The sequence below is a fragment of the Pelophylax lessonae genome (assembly GCF_965119305.1).
Source record: "Pelophylax lessonae genome assembly, chromosome: 8".
NCBI classification, from domain to species: domain Eukaryota; kingdom Metazoa; phylum Chordata; class Amphibia; order Anura; family Ranidae; genus Pelophylax; species Pelophylax lessonae.
Window position 1 is genome coordinate 138772791 of NC_138775.1, and position 26173 is coordinate 138798963.

At 44.8% G+C, this 26173-nt stretch overlaps 1 protein-coding gene across 1 annotated transcript in view; it reads right to left on the reverse strand.

Annotated features, from left to right (window-relative positions):
• ATRIP (ATR interacting protein) overlaps positions 1–26173 on the reverse strand; it is a 260422-nt gene that overhangs the window by 105462 nt on the left and 128787 nt on the right. The window contains exons 7-9 of the mRNA XM_082265110.1: positions 23546–23672; positions 21073–21738; positions 12874–13016 (exon numbers count right to left, since the gene is read on the reverse strand). Coding sequence (XP_082121236.1) covers positions 12874–13016; positions 21073–21738; positions 23546–23672 — 936 coding nt within the window. The remainder of the gene's footprint in view (positions 1–12873; positions 13017–21072; positions 21739–23545; positions 23673–26173) is intronic.

Genomic DNA, 26173 nt, shown 5'->3' on the forward strand with positions numbered 1-26173 from the left:
GTGTGTGAGGAGGGGGGTAGAGTGAGAAGTGATCTTGGACAAAATGGAAAGGAGGCAGAGCACAAACTAGTTACTACTGAGGGTGGTGGGAAAAGAAGAGTGGCAGCTAATTGAGTTCCATTTAGACATTGTTATTTACTGGAAAGTAAAAGAGGAGATGGATGACAGGTAGTTGTTAAGATTGTGGACTGGGTGGATAAGTCAAGTTGGAAGAACTGTCATTTCTCTCTTCTAGGAAATGTCTTCCCTTTTTCCTTATGTGTGAATTTGTGGTGCAGCGGTTTGTAACAAATATGACACCCCTGACAAGAGTTGGGGCTTAAATGGGTTGGGCCTAATATTAAGGGTCTAGGCTTAGCACACCCAGCAGGACTCCTCCATATTTCTGAATTGTCAGGTGGCCTTTAAAAGGTAATTGGGAATTTGTCTGCACTAAGGCAGCTAAGACAACATTGTGGAAATGGGGAGGGCAGAGTTCTATAGATGCTGCAACACAAAAGCGGAGCTCAAGCAGCCGCTATAGAGCTCAGCTTGGAAGTACTGTATAGAAATCACAGAGGTTTAGAAAGAATATAGTCCTGAATATAGCAGATGGTATGGTTAAGAGAACAGGTGTAGTGGGAAAGATCTGCAGGAGAAGCTATTGAGGACAGTCAGAGGACAGCTACCAGAAAAATGTAAATTATGGGAGAAAGAGGCTGTAGCTTGGACTGGCGAGAGTGGGCAGTCCAGACAAAGTACTTACTGTAGCCAAAAAGGAAAAGCTTGTCAAGAAGAAACGAACAGGCCACACACTGATGCCGTCACTGATGTAAAACCAATTTAATTATATTAGAGGATTTAAAAACATATAATTTTGCCTGTCCACCTCCCACTCCACTGCGTTTCAACCCACAAAGGGCATGACCATGGAGATAATATTTGTCCCATGTATCAGTCGAACTCACTTGCCAGAAATTTGGTCCATAAAGAAGATTAGAGAAATTGGTAGATAGGGTAAGTAGGAGGAGTAAAGAGGAACTTATGGAAAAAGAAAGGGGAGAAATTAGGAGAAGGTATTTTCAACCTCAGTAGTGTAAAGCGGAGTCAAAAAAAGATAAAAGTATTAAACAGTGGTTTAAAATGTACACAACAGGCTAACTTGAATAAATTCAATTCATATATCACCCCCCAGAATAATATTAGGAAATCAAATATTAAAAAGTATTTTTTTTTTAACTAAAGGACCCAAAGTTACATAGAAGCAGGGGTTGTTAAAAATAGTGGTCTTACAAATAAATCCATCTTTAGCCTCCCAATCTCTGGGAACCAGCATGCTGAGGTATTTAAACCTATAATTGAGAGAGATCAGGGACATGAAGTATAAAACAAGGGATATCAATGTTGGAACATATAACATTATAATTGGACCAGCAGATAAGGGAGGGGAAATTGTAGTCCTCAATAATGGCCAATAAAGACCTTAAAGAGGTAATCCTGAATAATCCTCAATAATAAAATAAAGAGGTCATTCTCAATAAACCTAAATTATCCTCAAGAAAAAATTGTAGTCCTCAATAGTCCTAACCCCAATATTAAGGAGGTGAACAGATTGCTTGATAATACAAACACATATGCTAGAATGAGAAAAAATGAAATTTATACTTCTAAAAATAAAAAGGAAGCTATGTAATTAATTCCGTCAGGCGCTATAATTCCATCAATATAATACCTCCGCAAGATACATAAAGAAGACAAAAATCTGCCAGGAAGACCAATTGTCAGTGGTATTGACAGCAAGATTGGGGGAGTATGTGTATATATTTTCTTGCAGCCTTTAGTGACCTATGTTCCATCATATTTGAAGGATATTAACCGCTTGCCGACCGCTGCAAGTACATATACTGCGGCGGTCAGCCCCGTGCAGGCAAAGTGATGTATGGGTACGTCACTCGCCTGTGAGCCAATAGGGGGCTCGTTCACGGACACCTCTGCGCGAGTGACTGGCGGACCCGATGTCCGCCGCTCACTCGCGATCGTCAGTTACAGAGGGAGAAAGGCAGGCGGCTAATGTAAACAAAGCCGCCTGTCATTTTCCCTTGTGTAACAGCAGAGATCTAACGGTCCTGCTATGTAGGATCGTAGATGTCTGCTGTTAAATGAAAAGCCACATCCCTGCACAGTTAGAAACACGCCCCTAGGGACACACTTAACCCCTCCTTCTCCAATAAAGTTAACCCCTTCACTGCCAGTGTCATTTTTACAGCAACAGTGCATATGTATAGCACTGATTACTGTAGTAATGTCACTGGTACCCCCGAAAGTGTCAAAAATGTCAGCCAAGGGTCCAATCTGTCCACCGCAATGTCACAGTCCCGCAAAAAAAAAAAAAAAAAAAAAAAAAAAATCGCAGATCGCCGCCATTACTCGTTAAAAAAAAAAAAAAAAACAACAAAAATGACAAAAATCTTTCCCGTAGTTAGTAAATGCAATAACTTTAGCGCAAACCAATCAAAATACGCTTATTGCGATTTTTTTTACCAAACATATGTAGCAGAAAACAAATTGGCCAAAAATGTTAAAAAATTTTGATTTTTACATTTTTTTGGGGGGAATTTCATATAAAAAAAATGTGAAAAATATTGTTATTTTTTCAAAATTGACGCTCTTTTTTTGTTTACAGCGCATGATCAAAAAATCCCACAGGTGATCAAATACCACCAAAAGAAAGCTCTGTTTATGGGAAAAAAAGGACGTCAAATTTGTTTAGGTACAGCGTCGCACGACCGTGCAATTGTCTGTTAAAGTCTCGAAGTGCCGAATCGCAAAATAGGGCCTGGTCAGGAAGGGGGTAAAATCTTCTGGGGCTTAAGTGGTTAAACATCTGTTACAGTTGATTCAAGATGTTAAGAGTTGATTACAGCGGTATTAAACTCAAAACAAACAATGCAATATACTGCAGCTTACCAATCATTAGATGTGGCAGCTGCATCAGTTTTCTTTTATTTAGGCTTTCTTCCCTCTGTTTTCACCTGGTAATCTAGCCAGTAATACTCCTCCTGTATTAGAGTGCCCCCAGACTGGACAAATGAGTACTAGGAGTAAAGCAGACAGCAGAAATGTCAGTCTGTGAATGGGGACCGTGGGACTACTTCACATGTATGGATGCTTACCTGTGAGAGCTCCCTGTCTCTGACTAGGGCTCTGGGGGGGGGGGGGGGTGTGCTTGGGGACCCAGGTCTCGCCAGCCCATTCAGCTTCCTTCCTGCTCCCTCCATCCCTCCCTTCCTCCCTCTTTTACTTTTTCTCCTTCACCCTGTGTGTTTCCTGCTCCCTTCCTCTCACTCTCCCACCTGTGCATATCTGCACCTTCTCCCCAGGACTGGGGTCTTCTGTAGCTTCTATCCCTACTACTTGTTCATCCCTTGACTGACTGCATGGTTTGGAGTCATCGTTTCCTGCTCCTGCCCTGTACAGTAGCCCATCCGTCGGTACTACCCTGGTACCTGACACCCATACGTTTTCTATAATTGAGGTTGTTTACCCGTTACTCAATCTGCCAATTTTTGCAACATTTGATAGATCTGTTACTTCGCACTCCCAGGAGGGGACTGACCCCACCTTTTTTCTCCATTTGGCTGTACCCATTTTCTGCTACTGTAACCATTGGTGGAGCGCTGTTTATGGCGCTGTTGTCAGATTGTTTGGTTTCATTTTTACCTGATGTGCCTTAACTCTGTTTGTATTGCAACCTCTTACTAAAAAAAGAAATTAAAAAAAAAAAAAAAATGTTTGTCTGTGGTAAATTTATTAGCAAATTGAAATACACTAACAAATGCAAACCAAAATTGCAGCTTACATTTTAAAGCGGAGTTCCACTGGCTTTTTTGTTTATAAAAATTCAGCAGCTACAAAAAGTGTTGCTGCTGACTTTTAATAAACACACACTCACCTGTCCCACGGTCCAGAGATGCGGCCGGGGGGAGCCTCGGTTCTCTCCGTCTTCTTCCCACAGCGCTGGCATCTCTAGTGTGGGCACCCGGCTGTGACAGCTTGCGGCTTCACAGTCGGGTACGCACTGCGCATGCGCGAGTCACGCTGCGCGTCCTGAATGGACGGGCGATCTTCTGGGACCTGTGATGTGTCCCAGAAGATTTCATGGAGGGAGGGGGAGAGAAGACCTTCCGCCCGAGCTGCCTAGGCGGCTTGAGCAGAAGTGGGAGCGGGTACCTGTCAAAACTAGGTACTGGCTCCCCCACCCCCCCCCTCCCAAAAAATAAAAATGACATGCCAAATGTGGCATGTCAGGTGGTCAGGACCACTTAAAGCAGAAGTTCCAGTTTTGAGTTGAACTCCACTTTAAATTCAATTACATCAAACTGTTTTTTTTACCTTTTGGGATAAAGGTTTTACATGCATAAATAAAAACATATCACTTTAAGAACCCCTGCTGTTATTTAATGGTATGTCTCAGCTCTGTAACTGATACATTCTGCTGGAGAGCTTGTGCTTTTGGATCAGCAGATGAAAATAGAAGAAAGAAAGCCTAAAAGAAAATGAATGCAGCCATCACATCTAAAAATTGGTAAGCTGCAATACAAAAAAACCTTTGCTTTTGGGTTTAACAATGCTTTAAGAGTGTTTCTTGGTGACTGTGGATATCTCTTCTTTGTACACTATTCTTTAACATAACAAGGGGGGAGGATGCAGTAAAAACTGCATTAGAAATAAAAAAATAGTATACCGATGGTGCAAAACCAGTTCATTTTAGGGGGTTTGCAGTTTTGTTTAGAACACATTTTTTTGGGGGATTGAAGGCCATTTTTTTGCAACAAATAGAGGTAGCTATGGGGGCTAAATTTTTACTTAAAGTGAGGAAAAAAAATGGATTTTGACTTACCGTAAAATCCTTTTCTCTTAGGTTCATTGACGGACAAAGTCCTCTGATCCATATCAGTAGGGTTATACTGCCCCCTACAGGAGTGGGAAGAAAAAAAAGTTCTGGCTACGCCTATGGGCAGTCCCAGTGGGTATACCCTCTCTCTTCCTGCATAGGATGTCAGTTTTGTATCAAAGCAGTGTCAGAGAAAACAATACCAACCCAACTCAAAATAGAGGGGCGGATACTTTGTCCGTCAACGAACCTAAGAGAAAAGGATTTTACGGTAAGTCCACCGACGGATGTAGCTGCTGCTTTAAATCATAATATATAAAAGATAGAAAAATTTCCGCGCTAATATGATAAATAATTGATAAATATATGTCAGCAGCCAACACAAAATCAACCAACAGTGACTCAAATTAACAATGAAAACATAAAAGTGTAGCGCAAAGAATATTGATGATCACAAAATTAATAAAAAGTGTCCAAATGGATGGAAAAAACTACTAATCACAATGATGTGTATAACGAAGAAAAGAGTGTCCAAATGAATGAGTCCCAATATAAATGATATAAAATAAAATCATAAGTCCACGTGCACAATATTGCAAGAAGTGATTCAACCCGTGACACCCAGGGTATGTGAAGGAAGGGAACACCTCGGTGGTGGGATATAATAAGCAGCTTACCAGATTTCCTTGGCTGCTCAACTTAATGAGTCAGCCTCTCCCAGCTATTAATCAAGACCGCTGAAGATCTGATGTTAAAAATGGATTTTTGTAAAATCTTACCGTAAAATCCTTATCTCTTAGCTCATTGACAGACGTAGTCCTCGGTGATACACCACCTTCGGGTTATGTTGCCTCCACAGGAGCAGGACTAGACAGGAAATTAAAAAGCTCTGGCCACACCCTAGGGGCAGTCCCAGAGGGTATATCCTCTCTCTCTCTGCCTCAGCAAATCAGTTATGTGAAAAAGCAGTCTTTAGAGATTTTAACCCAACCCAACTCAAAAACAGAGGGGCGGGGACTACGTCTGTCAATGAGCTAAGAGAAAAGGATTTTACGGTAAGATTTTACAAAAATCCATTTTTCTCTAGCGCTCATTGACAGACGTAGTCCTCGGTGATACACCACCTTCGGGACGTCCCAGAGCAGTATCACAAATGAGGGGTGGGAAAATGGAAATCAAATCCCAATCTAGAAGGCCCAACCGGTGCCAACTAGAAGTTTACAATGCTCATCCTTAATGATGAGACTCAACAAAAAAGAGAAATTTTTTTTTTTTTTTTCAAACAGAAAAAAAAACCCTCGAGGTAGACCACCGGTCTCCTCAAATTGCGGCCTGCAAAACCTTGCGGCCAAATGAGGCATCCGCCGATGCCGTCACATCAATTTTATAGAATTTTGTAAAGGTATGTACCGACGACCAGGTGGCCGCCTTACATACCTGGACCACTGACGCCTGATGGCGAAAGGCCCAGGAAGTACTGAGCGCTCGAGTGGAGTGCGCCCTAACAGGGAACGGAGGACTCTGACCCTTAATAGAATAAACCTGTACCACCGTTTGTCTAATCCATTTGGCAATGGTCGCGGCAGATGCAGGCAAACCCTTTCTGGGGCCATCCGTGATCACAAAAAGTGAATCCGTCTTACGGAATGATTCCGTAGCTTTCAGGTATACCCTGATTGCCCGAACCACATCTAAGGTATGCAACGCATGTTCCCGATGATGCTTGGGCTGAGGACACAAGGAAGGTAGTACAATATCTTCATTCAGATGAAAATCTGAAACCACCTTAGGAAGAAAAGATGGCTTAGGATGAAGTACTACCTTATCCCTATGAATCACTAGGTATGGGGACTGGCATGATAATGCAGCCAGTTCTGACACCCTGCGAGCAGAAGTAATAGCCACCAAGAAGGCCACCTTCTGGGATAAAATAAGCAAGGGAATCTCCCTGATGTTTTCAAAGGGAGGTTTCTGTAGAACCGACAAAACCAAATTAAGATCCCAGGGCGGTAAGGGCGCGCGGACTGGAGGAGCCAGGTGCCGCACCCCCTGGATGAAATTCCGCACCAAGGACTTGGTAGCTAAAGGTTTCTGAAAGAAGATTGCTAATGCTGAAACTTGACCCTTGATGGTGCTCAAGGCTAGCTTCTGCTCAACCCCTTGTTGCAAAAAGGCCAATATTCGAGTCACCGAATAGGTACGTGGAGGAAATCCTAAAGATTCGCACCACGCAATATAAGTCTTCCATGTGTGATAATAGACCTTGCTGGAAGTCGCTTTCCTTGCTTTAATAAGGGTAGGAATGACTGAAGTAGACAAACCTCTGTCCTTCAGTACTTGGGTCTCAATGGCCAGGCCATTAAACCCAGCGACTGTAAAGCATGATGGTAAATTGGTCCTTGCGACCACAGACACTCCCTGAGACGAAGTTCCCACGGAACGTCTGCGACTAGCATGTCCAAGTCGGCCAGGCCGGCTTGAGGAGGCCAGCCTAGAATTTCTAGGACCACTGGCGCTGATAGAATCTGAACCAGGCGTCCCTAGAGGTATCTGGCCCCGACCATCCGAGAAAGTCTGGTCGTTTTCTGTTCCCACACATTTATCAGATACCTGATTGTTATCAGGAAGGGTGATCTTTTCTGGTTGAACCTCAGGGACCGAAGTCACCCGGCTAGAGGCTACTTGGCCTATCTGGTCAATCAGATCCGATTCCTGTGAGGTATAGGGACTAATCTTAGAAAAAGGTAAAGGAAAAGATCTATTCAGGGAACGGTAACTACCGCTTCCTGTAGTACTTAAATGTTGGAAGGGAAGAATCCCACCGGTAGTAGTGGTTGAAGCTCGATCTAATGTCCTGAATACCGGTGAAAACGTCCCCCCACCCTGAAACCGGGTGGGGGCGCACCTTCAGGCTGTGTACTCCTTTGCTTCGGGTTTGGCTGGGTTGGTCCTCTGCTTGTCCGACCAGCCCTTCTTGAACCCTCCTGGAGGAGTCTTGCCTTTCCCGCTAGTACCAGCCGGGCGCCCTTTATGGGCGGTAAAGAAAGGTCCTCGCTTGTTGCGAGGTCCCTTAGCTTTAGCAGCCTGTGGCAAAAAAGTGCTCTTGCCCCCAGTGGCATCCTTGATGATTTCATCTAGGTTGGCCCCAAATAGACGATTCCCCTGAAAAGGGAGATTTGTCAAGGTCTTTTTGGAACCTAGGTCAGCTGACCAGCATTTTAACCACAGCACACGTCTGAGGATCACCGCTGACATAGATGCATGCCCTAATAAGGGAGTAGTGTCCAAGGCTGCCTCACAGATAAACTGTAGCCCTTGTATAATCTGTTCCATCAAATCAGATGTCTCCTGGGGAATATCTTTTCCCCTAAGGTCTTGGCGTACCATTTTCGCCCATTCCGTAAGTGTCTGGGAAACTAGACCAATAACAATTACTGGTCTAAATGCTGACCCTATCAGAGAGAAGATGGTGCGGGACTCTGCTTCCATCTTTCGATCCACCGGATCCTTAAAGGACGAAGTGTCCTCCACTGGGATAACCGTGGCTTTATTCAGCCTGGAAATAGGTGGATCCACCACTGGTGGTACCGTCCATTTCTTAATGATGGATTCCTCAAACGGATAGCGTCTAGCAATACGCTTGGAAATAGTAAAGGTACGTTTAGAATGCTCCCATTCTCCTTTAATCTGATTACCGAAACATTTGGGTACAGGAAAAACCTTCACCGTTTTGATGGGCTTATTAATACCAAAAGGAATCTCTGTTTCAGTTGCCTCTGCCGGTAAAGCCTCAAGTTTTAAGGTTTCCTGCACTGCCACAACTAGTGCGTCCACCAATGCTTCTTCCTGAATTATAGCAGGAGAAGAAGCGTCCTCCTCACTGTCTGAGGGGGCTTTACCTGGGATAACAGCCTTTGCAGAGGAACCTGCAACTGCAGTGACCATCTCTGAATCAGAGTCAGAGGTGTCAGATAGTATAGGGGTAGGCGGGGGTCGCTTCCTTGACCCCCGTCCCTGACAGGCCGCCTCCACCCGAGCCACCATGGACTCCAAAATTGCTGTAAATGACTCTACACTCCGGCGGGTCCCGTGGCCCCCTCGAGGGAAACAGGTGGGGGAATATGTGTGGCAGGGTCCATGATAATTCCAGTCACTTCCTGGATAATATAATTCAAAAATAAAAAACTTTTTTTTTTTTTTTTTTCAGACCCCCAGCGCCACAAAAAGCCCCTTAGTGTTACCTGCTAGGGATCCCTATCGATCGAGAGAGAGAGAGAGAGATAGACCCCCAGGCTCACCACTTGATGCTCAGAGTTTAACTGCAACAGGTTACAGCGCTGTCTTGACAAACAGGAAGTCTTTTGGCTGGCTGCCCAGGAAGAAAGGAGGCGGCTCCGCCCCTCTGCACGCCTTCCGGCGCCTCCCCTAGCTCCACGAGGTGTTTGGATCACCTCAAACATGGCCGCCCCCATGCTGGAGACACGAGGCTACGCCAAAATGGCGGCTCGTGCGATCCAGCAAAAAAAATGGCGGCGGCCTGTACTGAATAGCGGTGTGCTGCAGGGCACACAACACTCTCTCTGCATGGGGATTTGGCGTGGTTGGCGGTACCGGCCCTGGCGGACCGCATGGCCATTCGGGAGGCCTGCTAATAGCTGGAGATCTGATTAGGAAGGCAGTCTACATGTCCGTGGCTTCTGACTGGTAGGTAGCTTATTCTTATCACTTTAAGATTCCCAGAATGCCACAGATTATAATCTTTTTAACATGTATACAATTAGATTGTTAGCTCCCAAACCAAGCCTCCTGGCTTTTTGCACATAAAATCACACTCAAAGTAGGAGGATCTGTGTCATTTATGGGATAGAGAGGGACTCTATCTTACCATACAGAGAGGGGCCCGCGTTCACCACAAGACCCGTCAGGGGAAAAAGGGGGAACATACTACTCACCATACCGGAACCAGGCGGGCACCAACTCCTGACAGTACCCCTCTCCACCGGGGCGGGAGGGCTGTCGACCGATATGGACGCCGTGACTCATGGTCTTTGGCGTTTCAGCGAGACGTTTAACTCGCGGGGTCAGTCCTTTAATGGGACTTTGTCGCGGCCGACCCAGCGCGGAGCTATGGCCTGCACGCGCTCGTAGGCTGAACTGGGGTGACCACCGGATCTCAACATCCAGCCCGTCGCCCAGTTCAGCTTTCTTGCTTGAAGATCTCACAGGAACACTGGAGAAAAAAAGCGGTCTAAAAAATCCTTTAAGAAAAAAATCTTGCCAGGACCTAAGATCCCAGCAAGGTATCTAGGTCCTTACTCCTAACTAGACAGAAAATAACTGATTTGCTGAGGCAGAGAGAGAGAGGATATACCCTCTGGGACTGCCCCTAGGGTGTGGCCAGAGCTTTTTAATTTCCTGTCTAGTCCTGCTCCTGTGGAGGCAACATAACCCGAAGGTGGTGTATCACCGAGGACTACGTCTGTCAATGAGCGCTAGAGAAAAGAATGCTTAATCGATGCAAGTAGATCACCTCTCAAGAAGCATGTAGCAGATCAGTGTAGGGTTCGTGCTCCTTAATATTTTTCTCCAGTTTTTCAGTTGTGATCGTAAGAAACCATTGAATACAACCACATGCTGCGCTTCAAGCCTCACTGTGGCTCGGACACGCCCTTTTGAAGTCTGCTATTGAACATCTGAATGATTCAGAGGAGAACTGGGTGAAAGTGTTGTGGTCAGATGAGACCACACTCAAGCTCTTTGGCATCAACTCAACTCACCGTGTTTGGAGGAAGAGGAATGCTGCCTATGACCCTTAGAACACCATCCCCACCGTCAAACATGGAGATGGAAACATTATGCTTTTGGGGTGTTTTTCTGCTAAGGGGACAGGACAACTTCATCGCATCAAAAGGGATGATGGACGAGCCATGTACCGTCATATCTTGTGTGAGAACCTCTTTCCCTCAGCCAGGACATTGAAAAAGGGTCGTGGATGGGTATTCCAGCATGACAATGACCCAAAACACACCACTAAGGCAACAAAAGGAGTGGCTCATAAAGAAGCACATTAAGGACCTGGGGTGGCTTAGCCAGTCTCCAGACCTTAAACCTGCAGAAAAAATGTGGCGGGAACTGAAGGTTTTAGTAACCAAACGTCAGCCTCGAAACCTTAATGACTTGATTGCCAACAAGAGTTTTTCCACCAAGTACTAAGTCATGTTTTGCCAAGGGGTCAAATACCTATTTCACTCATTAAAATGAAAATCAATGTATAACTTTTTTTGAAATGCGTTTTCTGGATTTTTTTTGTTGTTATTCTGCGCCTTTCACTGTTCAAATAAACCTACCATTAAAATTATAAAAACTGACCATTTCTTTGTCAGTGGGCAAACGTACAAAATCAGCAGGGGATCAGATACTTTTTTCCCTCACTGTAGTTTGCCAATCTATGCATGGATGTATGTGAGTGGAAGTATGTATTCAATTAGCAATGATCACATTTTAAAAAAATTGATCAGTTCATGGATAGCCTGATAATTTGAAGAGGTAGTGAGGAGTCTTTAACCACATCCTGCCTGGCCTATAGCAGAATGACCGCTGGGTGGTGGTTTTATTATCCTGACTGGGCGTCATGTGACATCCAGCAGGGTAAGCCATCTGAGGGCGCACAGCAGAGCGATCGGTAGTGCGGTGGGTCGCTCTGACATACTGTCTCACTGATCTTGGTAGAGAGCCTATGACGGCTCTTTACCATGTGATCAGCTGTGTCCAATCACAGCTGATCACATTATAACCAGGAAGTGGCGGTTATCAGACATTCCTTTATTCGCGCTGACAGGGCGCGAGTAAAGGAGAGCCAATAGGCGGCTCTTCTGACAGGGGGGGGGGTCTGCGCTGATAATCCCAGATTTGCAAAAAAAAAAAAAAATCAGTTTAAAAAGGAAAAAAATGCTAGGACCAGAGATCCCAGCAAGGAACTAGGTCCTTACTCCTGACTAGGCAGAAAAAAACAGAGTGCCTATAGCAGGAAGTGGGAGTATATCCTCTGGGACTGCCCTATAGGCGTGGTAAAGCTTTTTCCTGTCTAGTGTCCTACTCCTGTAGGGGGCTGCATAACCCAATGGTCTAGAAGATTTTGGAGCTGTGTCTGTCAATGTACATCAGAGAAAAGGATTTTATGGTAAGACAAAAATCCAATTTTTATTTATAACTAGTAAAAATACACTCACATAGTAGAAAAGGTAAATGCGCTTTTTCAATATGTAAAAAACTCCAGCAAGATGACAAATTGATTTGGGTACAGTGTTGCATGTCCACGCAATTGCCAGTTTAAGTAGCATAGTGCTGAATAACAAAAATAAATAGCTCTAGTCATGAAGGGTTAAAACCTTCTAGAGTTCAAGTGGTTAAAAGGCACAAGAAATTAATAAAATTATGCTGAAGATAATATTACTACAAAAAAAAAAAATTAATAAAAAAAAATCATGTTAACCAGATATATCCAAAATGGTCTACAGCAGTGACAGCAAACCTTGGCACTCCAGATGTTTTGGAACTACATTTCCCATGATGCTCATGCACTCTGCAGTGTAGATGAGCATCATGGGAAATGTAGTTCCAAAACATCTGCGGTGCCAAGGTTCACCATCACTGGAGTTTAGCTAAAGAAGGAGTGATCCCTCTCGGATTTCAGACCTTATATAGAATACGAAATGGGTGTAATATGTCACCTGAGTCAGGGCCATCAAGGCTGTGGGACAAAAAAAAACAGTAAAATAAAAACAAATAGTACAAACATTACTTCATTTTTCAAATCATCAATTACGTATTTGAACTGCCAGTAGTGTACTACAATAACCAAGTTTCAAAGTTAAATGGATTGGTAGCTGTGGGGCAATATAGGCAAGTTTCAGACACCTTATTATGATAACTGTGAGAACCATTATCCGATTTGAGCCCATAAATAACATATGCTGGCCATGTGTAGATGTGACACTTACCTGAACAAGAACAGAAGAGACTGACCAGCTTTTTGTGGTCTGCAAGAAGAGACAGCAGTCTGACAGCATTAAGAGCAATAGGAAGGGGAGAATTTGCAGACAGGCACTGAAGCAACACAGAAGAGGTAAACAAATCCTGAAATCTTAAAAAAAAAAAAAAAAAAAAGTTGTAAGAATTGTACACAAGTTTTTGAAAACCTACCACACATTTCTAATTGAAAAAACAAAACAAAAACACACACACACACACACACACACACACACACACTAGTATCAGAATCAGCTGTGCATGGTAGCCAATCAGCTTCTATTTTCAGCTTGTTCAATTAAGCTTTGACAAAAAAAACCCTGGAAGCCTAAAGGTTTCTATGCAGAGCTGCTCCAGATTTGCACTCTCCAGTTTTAGTAAATAAACCCCAGTGTTTTGCCTAACAAGATGAAATAAATATTAGGGGTGTTGAATAAAATCACAGAAACAATGCATCACGATTCAGACATTCGTGATCCTGCATCGATGCTGAGAGTCGGCCGAATCGATTGCAGATGACGTCATCTGGTGCTCCGTGCAGTGCTCTGCCTCTTTCTGGAGAAACACAGGAATAGGCCTGAATCACTGTCTGTCTGATCCATCTGGAAATGGTCACAGAGAAAGGGGACAACCCTTTCCAAGGCCCATCTATGAGCACAAACAGTGAGTCTGACTTCCTAAGAGATTCCATAGCTGCCAGGTACACCCTAATTGCCTGGACCACATCCAAGGCATGCAAGGCAATTTCCTTCAAATGATTTGGCCTGCGACACAGGAAAGGCAACACAATGTCTTCATTCAAATGGATCAGAGACAAGCTTTGGAAGGAACGATGGACAGGGGCGAAGAACCACCTTATCATTGTGGACCACCAAGTAAGGTAAACGACAGGATCACGGCACCAATTCCAACACCCTGCGCGCAGAGGCGATAGCCACCAAAAAAGGCCACCTACTGGGACAGCGAAAGCAAGGGAATCTCCCGAAGATTCTCAAAAGGATGCTTCTGGAGGACTGAGAGCACAAAATTGAGGTCCCAAGGCGACAACGGAAACCACACTGGAGGAGCCAAGTGCCAAACTCCATGAAGAAAGGTACGCACTAGGGAGTGTGTGGCCATGGGCCTTTGAAAGAAGACCGCAAAGGCGGATACCTGGCTCTTGATAGTACTCAAGGCCAGTTTCTGCTCAACCCCATGTTGAAGGAAGGTCAAGATTCAAACCACCGAAAATAGCGAGGATGAACCCCTAGAGACTCCCACCATGTGATGTACGTCTTCTGCCTCGATCCTGCGTAGAAGTCTTGGCAGAAGCTTGAGAGGGGGGAAAGCGTAAATCAGACAATAGGGACACCACTAGTGTGTCTGTGGCGTCCACCAGAGGATCCCGTGACCGAGCCACAAACCTCTGCACCTTTCAGAGACACCAACAGATCCACCACGGGGATGCCCCCCCGAGACACAACTGATGAAACACCTCCGGATGAAGGGAATACTACCCTCGGTCCAACGCCTGCGGACTGAGGTAATCCACCTGCCGGTTTTCCACCCCAGTAATGTGTATGGTGGAGAGGATTAGAACTAAACATTCTGCCCACCTTAGAATGCCGGCTACCTCCAGAGCCACCAGGACACTCCTTGTTCCCCCTGGTGATTGACAAAAGCCGTGGCATTGTCCGATTGAATGCGCACTGAACATCCCTGAAGACGATCCGTCCAATGTTCCAGACACAGACTGATCGTTTAGAGTTACAGGACATTGATCGGTAGTCTGGACTCTTCCAGTGTCCAGACCCCCTGAGCAGAATTTTTGCATAGGATGCCTCCGCACCCGGAAAGCCTTGCATCTGTGGTAACCACTGTCCAATACAAGGGGAGGAAGGATTTGCCCAGCTTAAGCACCGGAGAACGAAGCCACCATATCAGGGACTCTTTTGTTCCCCGGATCTGATTGTTCAGAGACTGCGAATTCTTGTCCCATTTGCCCGGAATCTCCCTTTGCAGGGACCTTGTACGGAACTGTGCAAATGGAACTGCCTCGAAAGTAGACACCATCAGGCCCTGCACCCGCATGCAAGTCCAGAGGGATGACCATCTGCTGGACATAGAAGACGAATTGCAGCCTGGAGTTTGTTCAGAGGAAGGAGCACTCTGGCTAAGGACAAGTCCAGAGTCAGACCCAGATAGTTCAGCTTTGTAGATGGAACCAGAGCAGACTTCTGAAAACTCAGAATCCCGCCGAATTCCATCAGAGTTCGTATGGTGATCTCCAGGTTTTCCACCAGAGCACTAGTAGACTCCGCTCGCAGGATGAGGTCATCCAAGTAGCCCAGTACCGCAATCCCCCTTTGGAGTAACAATGCTAGCACCGGGGGTTAACACTTTTGTGAAGACCAGAGGAGCCGAGGCGAGACCAAAGGGTAACGCCAAAAGCGGATAATGCTCCTCTCCCTTGGCAAAGTGGAGGAAGCGCTGGTGACCGGCACATATTGGAATGTGAAGGTAAGCGTCCTTAATGTCGATAGAGGCAAGAAAATCCCCCTGATGCAGGGATGCCAACACCATGCGAATGGACTCCATTCTGAGCTTCTGCACCCATATAAAGCAGTTCAGCGCCTTGAGGTCCAGAACTGGATGCACCTTGCCTTCCTTACTGGGAACTGTAAACAGGTTTGAGTAAAAAAATAGTTGAAAGGAAAGAATCTTTCCGGAGGTAAGAACAAAACTCGATCTTGTAGCTGGACCATATGACTTTGTAGACCCACTTGTCTTGTACCAAGGAAGTCCACAGGTCTGGAAACCAGTGAAGACTTCCCCCCACCCCCGATACGGGTGAGGACGCACCTTCATGCTCAAGGAGCCTTGTCTGCGGGTCTGGAAAAGCCCGCTCTCGACTTGCCAGACCAAGTTTGCTTGGATCAACCAGAGGCGGCCCTGAAAGGCTTTGATCCCTTGTCAGTCGCCCCGGGGGGACAAAAAAACGTATGAGCCAAGAAGGATTGCCCATGTCTACGACAAGGGTCCTTGCCCTTACTAGCCTGCAGAAGAAAAGTACTCTTCCCCTCTGTGAGACCCTTAATAATGTCATCCAGGGTAGCTCCAAACAGACAATCTCCTTGAAAAGGAAGATCAGTCAAGGCCATTTTAGAAGTCTGGTCCGCAGACCAGCATTTGAGCCAAACAAATAGGCTGAAGGACCACTGCTGAAATGGAGAGCCTATTGACTAGGGGAGCCACATCCAAAGGGGCATCACAGATAAACTGCAGCCCCTGGACCAACTGGTCTCCCAGCTCAGCAAAGGCAGGGGGGAGCTGCTCCCACTCCAGGTCACGGCGTAAAAAAGCCCACTCGGTCACAGTTTGCGACACTAGTGCAATGGTAAATACCGGCCTCAGTTCCGAACCAGCCACAGTGTACATATTGCGGGCCACAGCCTCCGCCTACCTGTCAGCTGGGTCCTTAAAGGCCGGGGACTCTTCCACCGGAATTATGGTTGCCTTGTTTTGGTCGTTCCCACTCTTTTGCAAAAATTCTGTCAAAATAGGAGGAGGGTAAAGGAAACACCTTTGCCTCTCGGGGTGGCTTGTGAGTGCCAAAGGGAACCGACGCCTCCATTGCAGCTTCAGCTGCATCCCCCATTTTTAAGGTCTCATGCACAGATACAATCAGAGCATCCACCAGTGTCTTTTCGTGCGTGGCTACAGGAGTGGAGGAATCATTCTCTCTTTCTGAGAACTCAGGGCACATGGTCGCAGACACCAGCAGAGTGACCCACGTCCATGGCAGCCGAATCAGATTCAGGATCTGAGAAGGCAGATGAGGCAGGGAAGGATGAGGGGTGCGCTTTTTGCTAGCCCGTCGCCCAAAAATCCCCTCCACCCGGGACACAATAGACTCCAGGTCCGCCGTCAGTGCATCAATGGATGTTTGGGACCCGGAAGGCCCCGCAGCCTCTGAGAGAGGATCAGGTGGGGAAATGTGCTTCAAAGACTCCCATGAGGGACCTCACAAAAAAAGGTGCAAAAAAAAAAAAAAAAAAAAAAAAAACATTGCTAAAAGGGACACCCCCACTGCTCCGGCAGCACCACCCGGTTGCCATAACAGAGCACCTAATCGATCCTCAGCAGAGAGGGAGAGGATCCCACCAGACACACCACCCAGCAGAAACAGGCACCTGTATCCACCAGGATAATCTGCACTCCATGTGCAGTGACCAGAAAGTGAAAAGATCCATGGGTCAGCACCAGGGGATAAGGAGGGGCTCCCACCGAAAAAATTACCGCCCAGAGGGCTCCACTGTCATGGCCGCTGCTATTTTCAAAGGCAAACCACCGCAAAATGGCCACCAGACTACACAAACAGGGCCGCTGTGCATTGAGCACACAGACTACAAGAAATTGGCGGCCCTGTGCGGCTCCACAAGACTCCCAGGGACCCAGGAGGGATCCGTAGGCCTCAGAAAACATCAAAGGAAGGAAGGGGGCCCCAGGAAGGAGCTCCCATCAGGGAAGCCCCCCCCCCCCCCCCACAGCTGATCGCTGGAAAAAATTGTCAGGACCAGAGACCTCAGCAAGGAACTAGCTCCTGACTAGGAAAGAAAAACCTGAGTACCTATAGCAGAGAGAAGGAGTATACCCCCTGGGACTGCCCATAGGTGTAGCCAGACTCTTTTTCTGCCTAGTGGTCTAATCCTGTAGGGGGCAGTATAACCCAATGGTTAAGATGATCAAAAGCTGTGTTCATCAATGAACGAAAGAGAAAACCAATTTGCAGATTTTGAGGAGGCTGAACGGATTGAGTTAAGAACACACACCTAAATTTAATATTTTTTTAAAAACTAGAGCTTCGTGTCACCTTAACCACTTGCCTACTGTGCACTTAAACACCCTTCCCATCCAGGCCAATTTTCAGCTTTCAGTGCTCTCACGCTTTGAATGACAATTGCGCGGTCATGCTACACTGTACCCATATGAAATTTTTATAATTTTTTTTCACACAAATAGAGCTTTCTTTTGGTGGTATGTAATCATCTCTGGGTTTTTTATTTTTTACAAAAAAAAAAAGAATAAAGACAGAAAGTTTGGAAAAAAAAAAGTTTTTCTTATTTTCTGCGAGTAAATTTTGAAAATAAATTTTTCTCCTTCACTGATGTGCGCTGATGAGGCGGCACTGATGGGCACTGATAGGCTGCACTGATGAGGTGGCACTTATGGGCACTGATGAGGTGGCACTTATGGGCACTGATGAGGAGGTACTAATATGCCGCAATGATGAGCACTGATAGGCGGCATTGATAGGTGGCACTGATAGGCGGCACTGCTGGGCACTGAGAGGTGGCACTGCTGGGCACTGAGAGGCGGCACTGATGGGCGGCACTGATGGGCACTGAGAGGTGGCACTGATGGGCACTGGCGGATGGCACTGATGGACACTGATGGGTGGCACTGATGAGCACTGATGGGCGGCAGTGATGAGCACTGATGGGCAGCACCATCAGTGCCCACACTCAGTGCCCATAGTGCTGCCAGTCAGTGCTTATCCGTGCCTAGATGAGCAGGCACTGATGGGCACTGACTGGCAGCACTATGGGCACTGATTGTAGGCATTGATGGGGGACACTGATGGCGGGCACTGTGGGCACTGATGGGGGGGCACTGTGTATGTTTTTTTACCTTTTAGTAATCAGGGCACTGGTGATCAGTGCCCTGATTACATGTCTCTGTGTCCCCGGCGCTGTGAGGCTCCCTCTCCTTCCTCACACTGCAGGCTCTGTGTGAGGAAGGAGCGCCGGCGATGAGAGATGATCTCATATGTTTACATATGAGATCATCGCTCATTGGACGGCCCGATCACGTGGTGAATGGCTGCTGTGATTGGCCATTCACCACAATCTGTGATCGGCTGTGTCCAAGGGACACGGCCGACACAGATTCTCCCCGCTGCGCGCTCGCGGGAGCGCGCGGTGGGCGTGTCACTGGGAGGCCGTTTAAAAATGGCCTCCCGAAAATTCGAGTCCGCGCTGCAGCCGTATATAGGCTGTAGCGTGGATGTGAAGCAGTTAAAGTGGTTTGTAAAGGCCGAAGGTTTTTTTTATCTTCCAGGTGCTGCTCCTGTCACAGCACCCCCTAATACTTACCTGGGCCCCATCTTGATCTAGCGATGTGCATTGGAGTCTCAGCTGTCCCAGGTCTCGCTCCCTCCTCATTAGCGGAGACGGAGGAGCGTGAGCCATTGCTTTGTGATATGGCCGAGCTGTGGCTCTCTCCATGCACTGGATGCATAGAGCGGGGCTTGGGAGCAAGCACGCACCCCACCCTCCCACACCTGTACCTTATCAGTGTCCACTAGCAAGTAGATATAGGAGGAGTCCCTTATAGTGCAGTCGCACATCTCTCCCAGTAAGGAGTAGTATCTCCAATGGTTTAGATACTGGATTCATCCTTCCTATTATGGATAGTGTAGGACCCACTGACAATGGGGTACTTTGACGTAGTGGTGTGCTTGAGCACGATATGGCCATATGGTGGGACTAATGCCCCGTACACACGTACTGATTGTCGGCCGTAAATATTCGGCCGACGACCGATCGGCCGATTGTAGGCTTGTTAGTATGATGCCTCCGACAGCCGACAGCGCACTTTCGGCCGAAAATAATCTGTCGTGCAGGCATTAAAATTTTTGTTGGCCAACACCAGAACGCCCGATTGTTCGCCAGTCAGTACAGAATTCGGCCGACAATCAGCAGATTTGCAAGACTGGGCATGCTCAGAGAAGAAAAAACACAGGGAAAGTTAACCATCACATGACATCACTTCTGCAGTCGGCTGATGTTGGCCGACAAAATTCGTGTGCAGTCTTTTGCACTTTTCAGCGGACAGGACAGCCCTGGACAAAAGACGGCCGATCGGTCGGCCGACGATCGGTACGTGTGTACGAGGCATAAATCCCCATTTTTAATTTATTGATTGCCTTTATATTTGATATTCATTTATTTTGCATGTGTGCGCTATTCTCTGTAAATATGCATGTTGCTTGGTTCATAGCTGCACCAGTTTTAGAAATGCATGTTCAGGGTGTGCCCCCCAGCTCCTTGTTTTTTAAGCACGCACCAGTGCTCCCATAGCAAGTGGCTTGCTATTGGGGGCACTGGTCAAGCAGCAGGAGGAGCCAGCGGAGGACCTGAGAAGAGGATTGGGGCTGCTCTGTGCAAAACCACTGCACAGAGCAGGTATGTATGACATGTTTGTTATTTAAAAATAAAAACAGCCCTTTAATATCACTTTAATATTTCTGACCCCAATGTTTTCCCTTTACACAAAGTAGAATATCAAACACCATGCATCCCTTCTCATTCAGTTCAGTTCATATGCAAGTCTGAAAGAAACCTCTGATCTATAGCTGTTTGCAAAAGTTGGCCTGAAGTAGTCTAAAATTAGTGGAGCTAGCCGAGTCAAGTATTGTAGAAAATATATTGCATCGTTAATAAATTACATTAATGCCATGCTACTGTTGCAGAAGAATAATTTCACAACTAAATTCATAGAGAAAAGTTTGCTAGACCTATAGGATGTCTAATACAGTTTCCGATGCTGATATGCAAGTACCATCTAATAAGGTTGCCATCCGTCCCAGTTTGCCAGGTTTTTTTTTTTTTTTATACGTGAATTTTGCTGCCGCTGCCTCCTGTGTCTGCCCACCACCTGTCAGCCATGTGTAGCACAGATCCGAGGAAGAGTTTCAGAGCACTCGGCACTTTGGCATTACTCGTCTGCTCTGCACTCTGTGCACTCCACATGCTTGACCCAGAGCAAATGAGGCTTAGGTTTTTATTTAACCATATCCCCCTCTCACTGGCAACACATTTGGCTTCATCCACCATACGCAGCTGAGCAGTATGCATATAATTCCTAATGTTATTTTTGTACTTTTAGTATGTAGCTGTCAGCAATTAAATAGCTAGCTGGGTGTGGTATCAGACGAAGCTCAAAAAAAAAAAAAAAAAGCAACCATTAAAAACAAACTTTTTTACCCTAAAAGTTACAACTGAAGCACAGGGCAGTAGCGGTCACTAGGAATAAGCCTATTTTCTTGCAGTCATGGCTCCTGGACACTAGAGGAAGCATGTAGATTTAACATGTGGACAGGCACTTCGATTAATACTGAAAAAACATACCTAGACAACATTTCTTCATTAGAGTTTTCCGCCAATTTTACCAAAACTCGGAGAGCTTGTTCCCGGACCAGATCTCTCTTAGATGTCAAAATAGAGGATGATAAGAGGAATATAATATTTTTAAATAAAGGATGCTGATTTTGCTTATCACTGTCCAACCTTTCATTTCTTGAAGAGTTAAGTTCTAACTCAACCTCTGGATTGAAAGAAATTTGTGTCCGTTTCTCCTCGTTGGTCAGCAGTAAAGTCTCTACTACGTCTAGACTGTAAAATACCAGGTAATAAAGGATTTCAAGGGAAGCCAGTGCAGGTTCACTAAGACAAGATATTACATCCTCAACAGTGGAAATGATGCTATGATCCGTGCTGGAGGATGTCAAAGGTTGATCAGATGAACTCACTCCGGATTTCTCAAGTGGCTGCAAAGCCAGACAGTAAGCAGCAATATGAAACTCCACTAGAGGCAGTATGAGCACGGCTCCTGGAATTTGGGACATTTTATTGAGATTTTGCATTCCCCTATGGATTTGTGTAACCATTTTCTGCTCTTTCAAGTGGTCACCCAATGCAATGGAGTTTAGTCCAGTGATGGCCAATTTCTGCGCATCTTTCAAAGCAAGACACTGAGTGGAGGACAGTGTACCAGAAATAGATTTTCCTGAGGTGCTTAAAAATACAAAAATACTAGTATTATACATGTGAAAAAGGTCAGGTAAAGCAAGGGAGAATATATGCAAGTTTTTTTTTTTTTAGGTCTTCTGTAACATCACTTGCATACACCAATTACAAGGAATTTAAAAGGAATAGGTAAAGAAGAAACACCTGTTTGCTGAAACCCTGAAAAGATATTATCGAAGACCCCTGCATACCGTAAATAACTGTTACTACTGTCATTGTGCATTATAAAAATTAAGACTGATCCTTAGCAAAATTAAGGAAGCTAATTTGCAATTCTGGACTAACCACCCTGTAAAGTTTTACTCCCTCCTCTCTTTAAAATACATTTTTCTTTTACAGAAATGCATGTGCTGTCATAGCGGATCTTGGCTTTCTTGGCGTCAATGATTTCTCAGTTACAACATGCAAAACAAGTGTGCAGCAACTGAAGACAGAAATTCTGATGCGCATACTTGCTTTGTGTTGATTACTCTATTTATGCCAGAGTCCCACTAAGATACTAACAGAATTACCATTTTCAGAAGTAGATTAGCAACAAACACCTGTGAAAAATCCATGTTTTATTTAATTTGAAAAGTTTGTTTGGGCCAAGCTTGTCCAAGCAAACTATTTCCTTCACTAATACATGCAGCCACTGTCAGCACTGTATTTAGACTTAACTACATACTGTATACATTGCTGTGTTTTGACAGAGGTCTTCCCATCTCGCTTCTGGAACAAAATTGCACCAGGCAAAGCGCTGCTTTACCGGAAACTATGTATAATTTGCATGAATACAAAGTTCCTTGATTGGCTGAGGCAGAGATTGTGAAGTCCTCCACCTAAGCTAATCAGAGGAAGCCTTAAATCAATTCAGAAAATACAAAACTACCTGTGAATGACTGAGCAGTGCTCGGCCTAACTAAATTTTGTTCTGTGAGCAGGATGGGAAGTACTTGTTCCCGTGGCTGGAACATGGTTCTGTAACCTGTATGTACCTGAGGCTACATACACTCCAAACAACACGGACAGTTGCTGCATATGTTAGTGAAGAAAAGTGTTTGTTGGTCCAAACAAACTATTTAAAGCTCACTAAAAGTTGGAGTTAGGCTTTAAGTCGATAGAAAACATGGTTTACAGTTGGTTCTGCTCTTTGTTACCAGCCACAGAAGTCCTTTAATTTCTATTTCCATATTACTTACTTATCTTCAAATAAAAAAGTTAATGTTTCAGTTTAGGGATTAATTCATCCAGCTATACTGATGTTTAATAGATTTTCAGTAGTGTAAAAATTCAGCAAATGAATATCAGGCCAATTTTAAGCCCCCTCCTGTAAAAGAAAACTGGAGAGGCCGGTGGAAGAGAGAAGAATATGCAGATTGTCACCTGGCTGCTTAACCAATACCATAAGTGACATTTAGCAATGTTTTAAATGACTCACAGTTGGTAAAGTTCTAAAAGTTGTAAACATATGAACAGAATTTAAGTTGTTATTATGAATTAAAGTGTATAGTCACCTTTTCAGAAAAAAAAAGAAAAAGTTGATTACCCCGCACCCTCTGGACCCATTCGGTCCCTGCTGCACTTACCTTCGTGGGTGATTAGCTGTCAGTTCCCATGCAGCCAGTGCAGTGGTCTGGTGACTTCAAGTCCTCCTTCTTCCCCCCCTTTCTTTAGGGCTTCTGGGATGGATTAGAGTGATTCTGATTGGTCAGTGTCGACATTTGACTGATTTGACCAACCAATCGCTCTGATCTGTCACGGAAGCCCCGCTGTTATTAGAATTCAATTAACCCATCAGTAAAAATCTACTCACTTGCTTGTATGACCTCTACGCACAGGTGATCCTTGGAGAACATCTAAGTTACCACTAAGGAGATGGTACAAACCAAATGGACCTCCAGAATGTGACTGTTGCATCAAACTATTTAGTAAGATTGAACCTAATAAGGTTGTAAAAAACAAAATTAGTATATTCTAGCAAAATATGGCAAAACAAACCATACATATGAACAGTGTAGCTTTCAATAATTAAAGCTGACTGCCAGGCAGATAAATGACACAAACTAATGCACTGTAATATTTAATACATTACTAAATGTATTTTAAAATGTAATTCTAAAATGTAATTCTTCATTTTAACTTTTAAATCAAAAAAGCCTTTTTTTTTTAAATACAAACATGTCTTTATCACTTCATCTCCTTTACATGGGGGGGCAGGGCAATTACTAGTTACAGACGATAGCTGTGCTTGAATAAAAAAAAAAAAAAAAAGCCACCACATATAGGGATTACAGGCGGCAATATATTGCCCTTTTGCTCTTATGTTTAGTTATCTTTTAAGTACCTGAATTAGACCTGTTTGGGTAAATCTCTGGCCTTAAGCTGAATATTGCAGCAAAAACTGGGTTTGTTATTTTACCTTTTAATGAGCTATTATAGAGTAACTCCACTTTTGTGGGAATATTATATAATAATTAATAATAATATAGCATCCACTTGTGCACACACCTGATAAGAGCCGGGCGATGACCACTTTTCTTTCCTATTTTTAGTTTCTTATCCATTTTTTCTCCTCTCCTCCCTCCCCCTCAACTTATCCACCCCACCCCCTTTTTATTTTTTTATCCTTTTCCTCTGTGACTCCAATTTTGTACACTGTTCTTGCTGACATTGGGGCCTCCTATGTTTTACTTTGAGATTGAGTCACTACACAGTTTCTCAGCAGATACTCCGGAGTCTCACCCTTAAATATTCAGTCATTTTATGTCACCAATGTGTTTTTGGTGTTTGCATTTGCTTTTTCTTTTGGCAGAACTCCCAGGGCCAGTCCCTTTAAACAGCAGCGGACCACAGACCACCCGTCATGGACATCAACCGATCCTCCAGATATCTCCCAATCGCAGCAATGACATACAATCACAAGGGGGAACTCATAGTGTATACCGCATAGAAAAGCTTTATTGCATTCAATGATCCATAAAATCCACTCGCATTTTTTATATAAAAATCACAGCATAATAAAAGAAGGTACCCTCGCAGCTGCACGATTCTACATCGCTTATGATTCACGTACTGACTGCGGCTCGGTACCAGCCAGCGGATTTCCGGGTACCTGGGTGTGACGTCAGATGCTCAGGGTTGCCGGGGTAACCGCGTGCTCACGCCCTAAGGACGTCACACCCAGGTACCCGGAAGTCCACTGGCTGGTACCGAGCTGCGGTCAGTACGTGAATCGTAAGCGGTGTAGGATCGTGCAGCTGCGAGGGTGCCTTCTTTTATTATGCTGTGATTTTATATAAAAAATGTGAGTGGATTTTATGGATCATTGAATGCAATAAAGCTTTTCTATGCGGTATACACTATGAGCTCCCCCTTGTAATTGTAGGTCATTGCTGCGATTGGGAGATATCTGGAGGATCGGTTGCTGTCCATGACGGGTGGTCTGTGGTCCGCTGCTGTTTAAAAGGGACTGGTCCTGGGAGTTCTGCCAAGTATCATCCTGTGAGGCGCTATGTACATGACCTGAGGGTACGTGAGCACTACCAAGGGGGTCCACAGAGGTGCGGTGAAGGTGCACACTATATCATATCAAGCACTGAAGAGGGATTCACCAGTTATACTAAAGACTGCATTATTGGCATTTAGATGAGTGTTTAGCTCATTGCTTTGAGCTTTTGGACTTTTAGAGACTGAGTCCTACATGCGCTGCTAGTGTTTATATATTTGGACAGGGGAATACTGTTGTTTGAATTATATACACACCTTTATAATATATGCTCTCCACTGATAGCAGCTGCTGCATAAATCTTATAATTTTATTTATTATATTTTAATTATTGTGGATTGTGGCAACATATCATCCGCTTCCATAGCGCTGAGTGGGTGAGCTATAGGGGCCTCTCAAGTCATTTATTCTCACTTTATCTATTAATTAATGTATATGTGTTCCTATTGTTGTGAATACCTGAGAAATGTATGTGTCCTTTCATGTTACATTTTCTACAGTTTGTATTTTCCAACTTTCAATAAAAACATTGAAATATAAAGTTTTCCTTTCCTTTTCAATCTGCAGCGCTGCAATTTTCTGTAAAATGCAATGCAATATGGCAACCTGAAGGTATTCTGTACACAGATGGTTTACAGAACGCCCCCCAGAAATGTCATTCCCTGCTTGTGTGATTGGCTTATTGATTTTTCCAGAAATCTGCACAAATACAAAATCAGGATTTGAGCAGCCCCCTGCAACAAAAAAATGGATTTTTGTAAAATCTTACCGTAAAATCCTTTTCTCTATCGCTCATTGACAGACGTAGTCCTCGGTGATTCAACACCCTCGGGTTATGCTGCCCTCTACAGGAGTAGGACTAGACAGGAAAGAAAACATTCTGGCCACACCCTAGGGGCAGTCCCAGAGGGTATATCCTCTCACTTCCTGCTACAG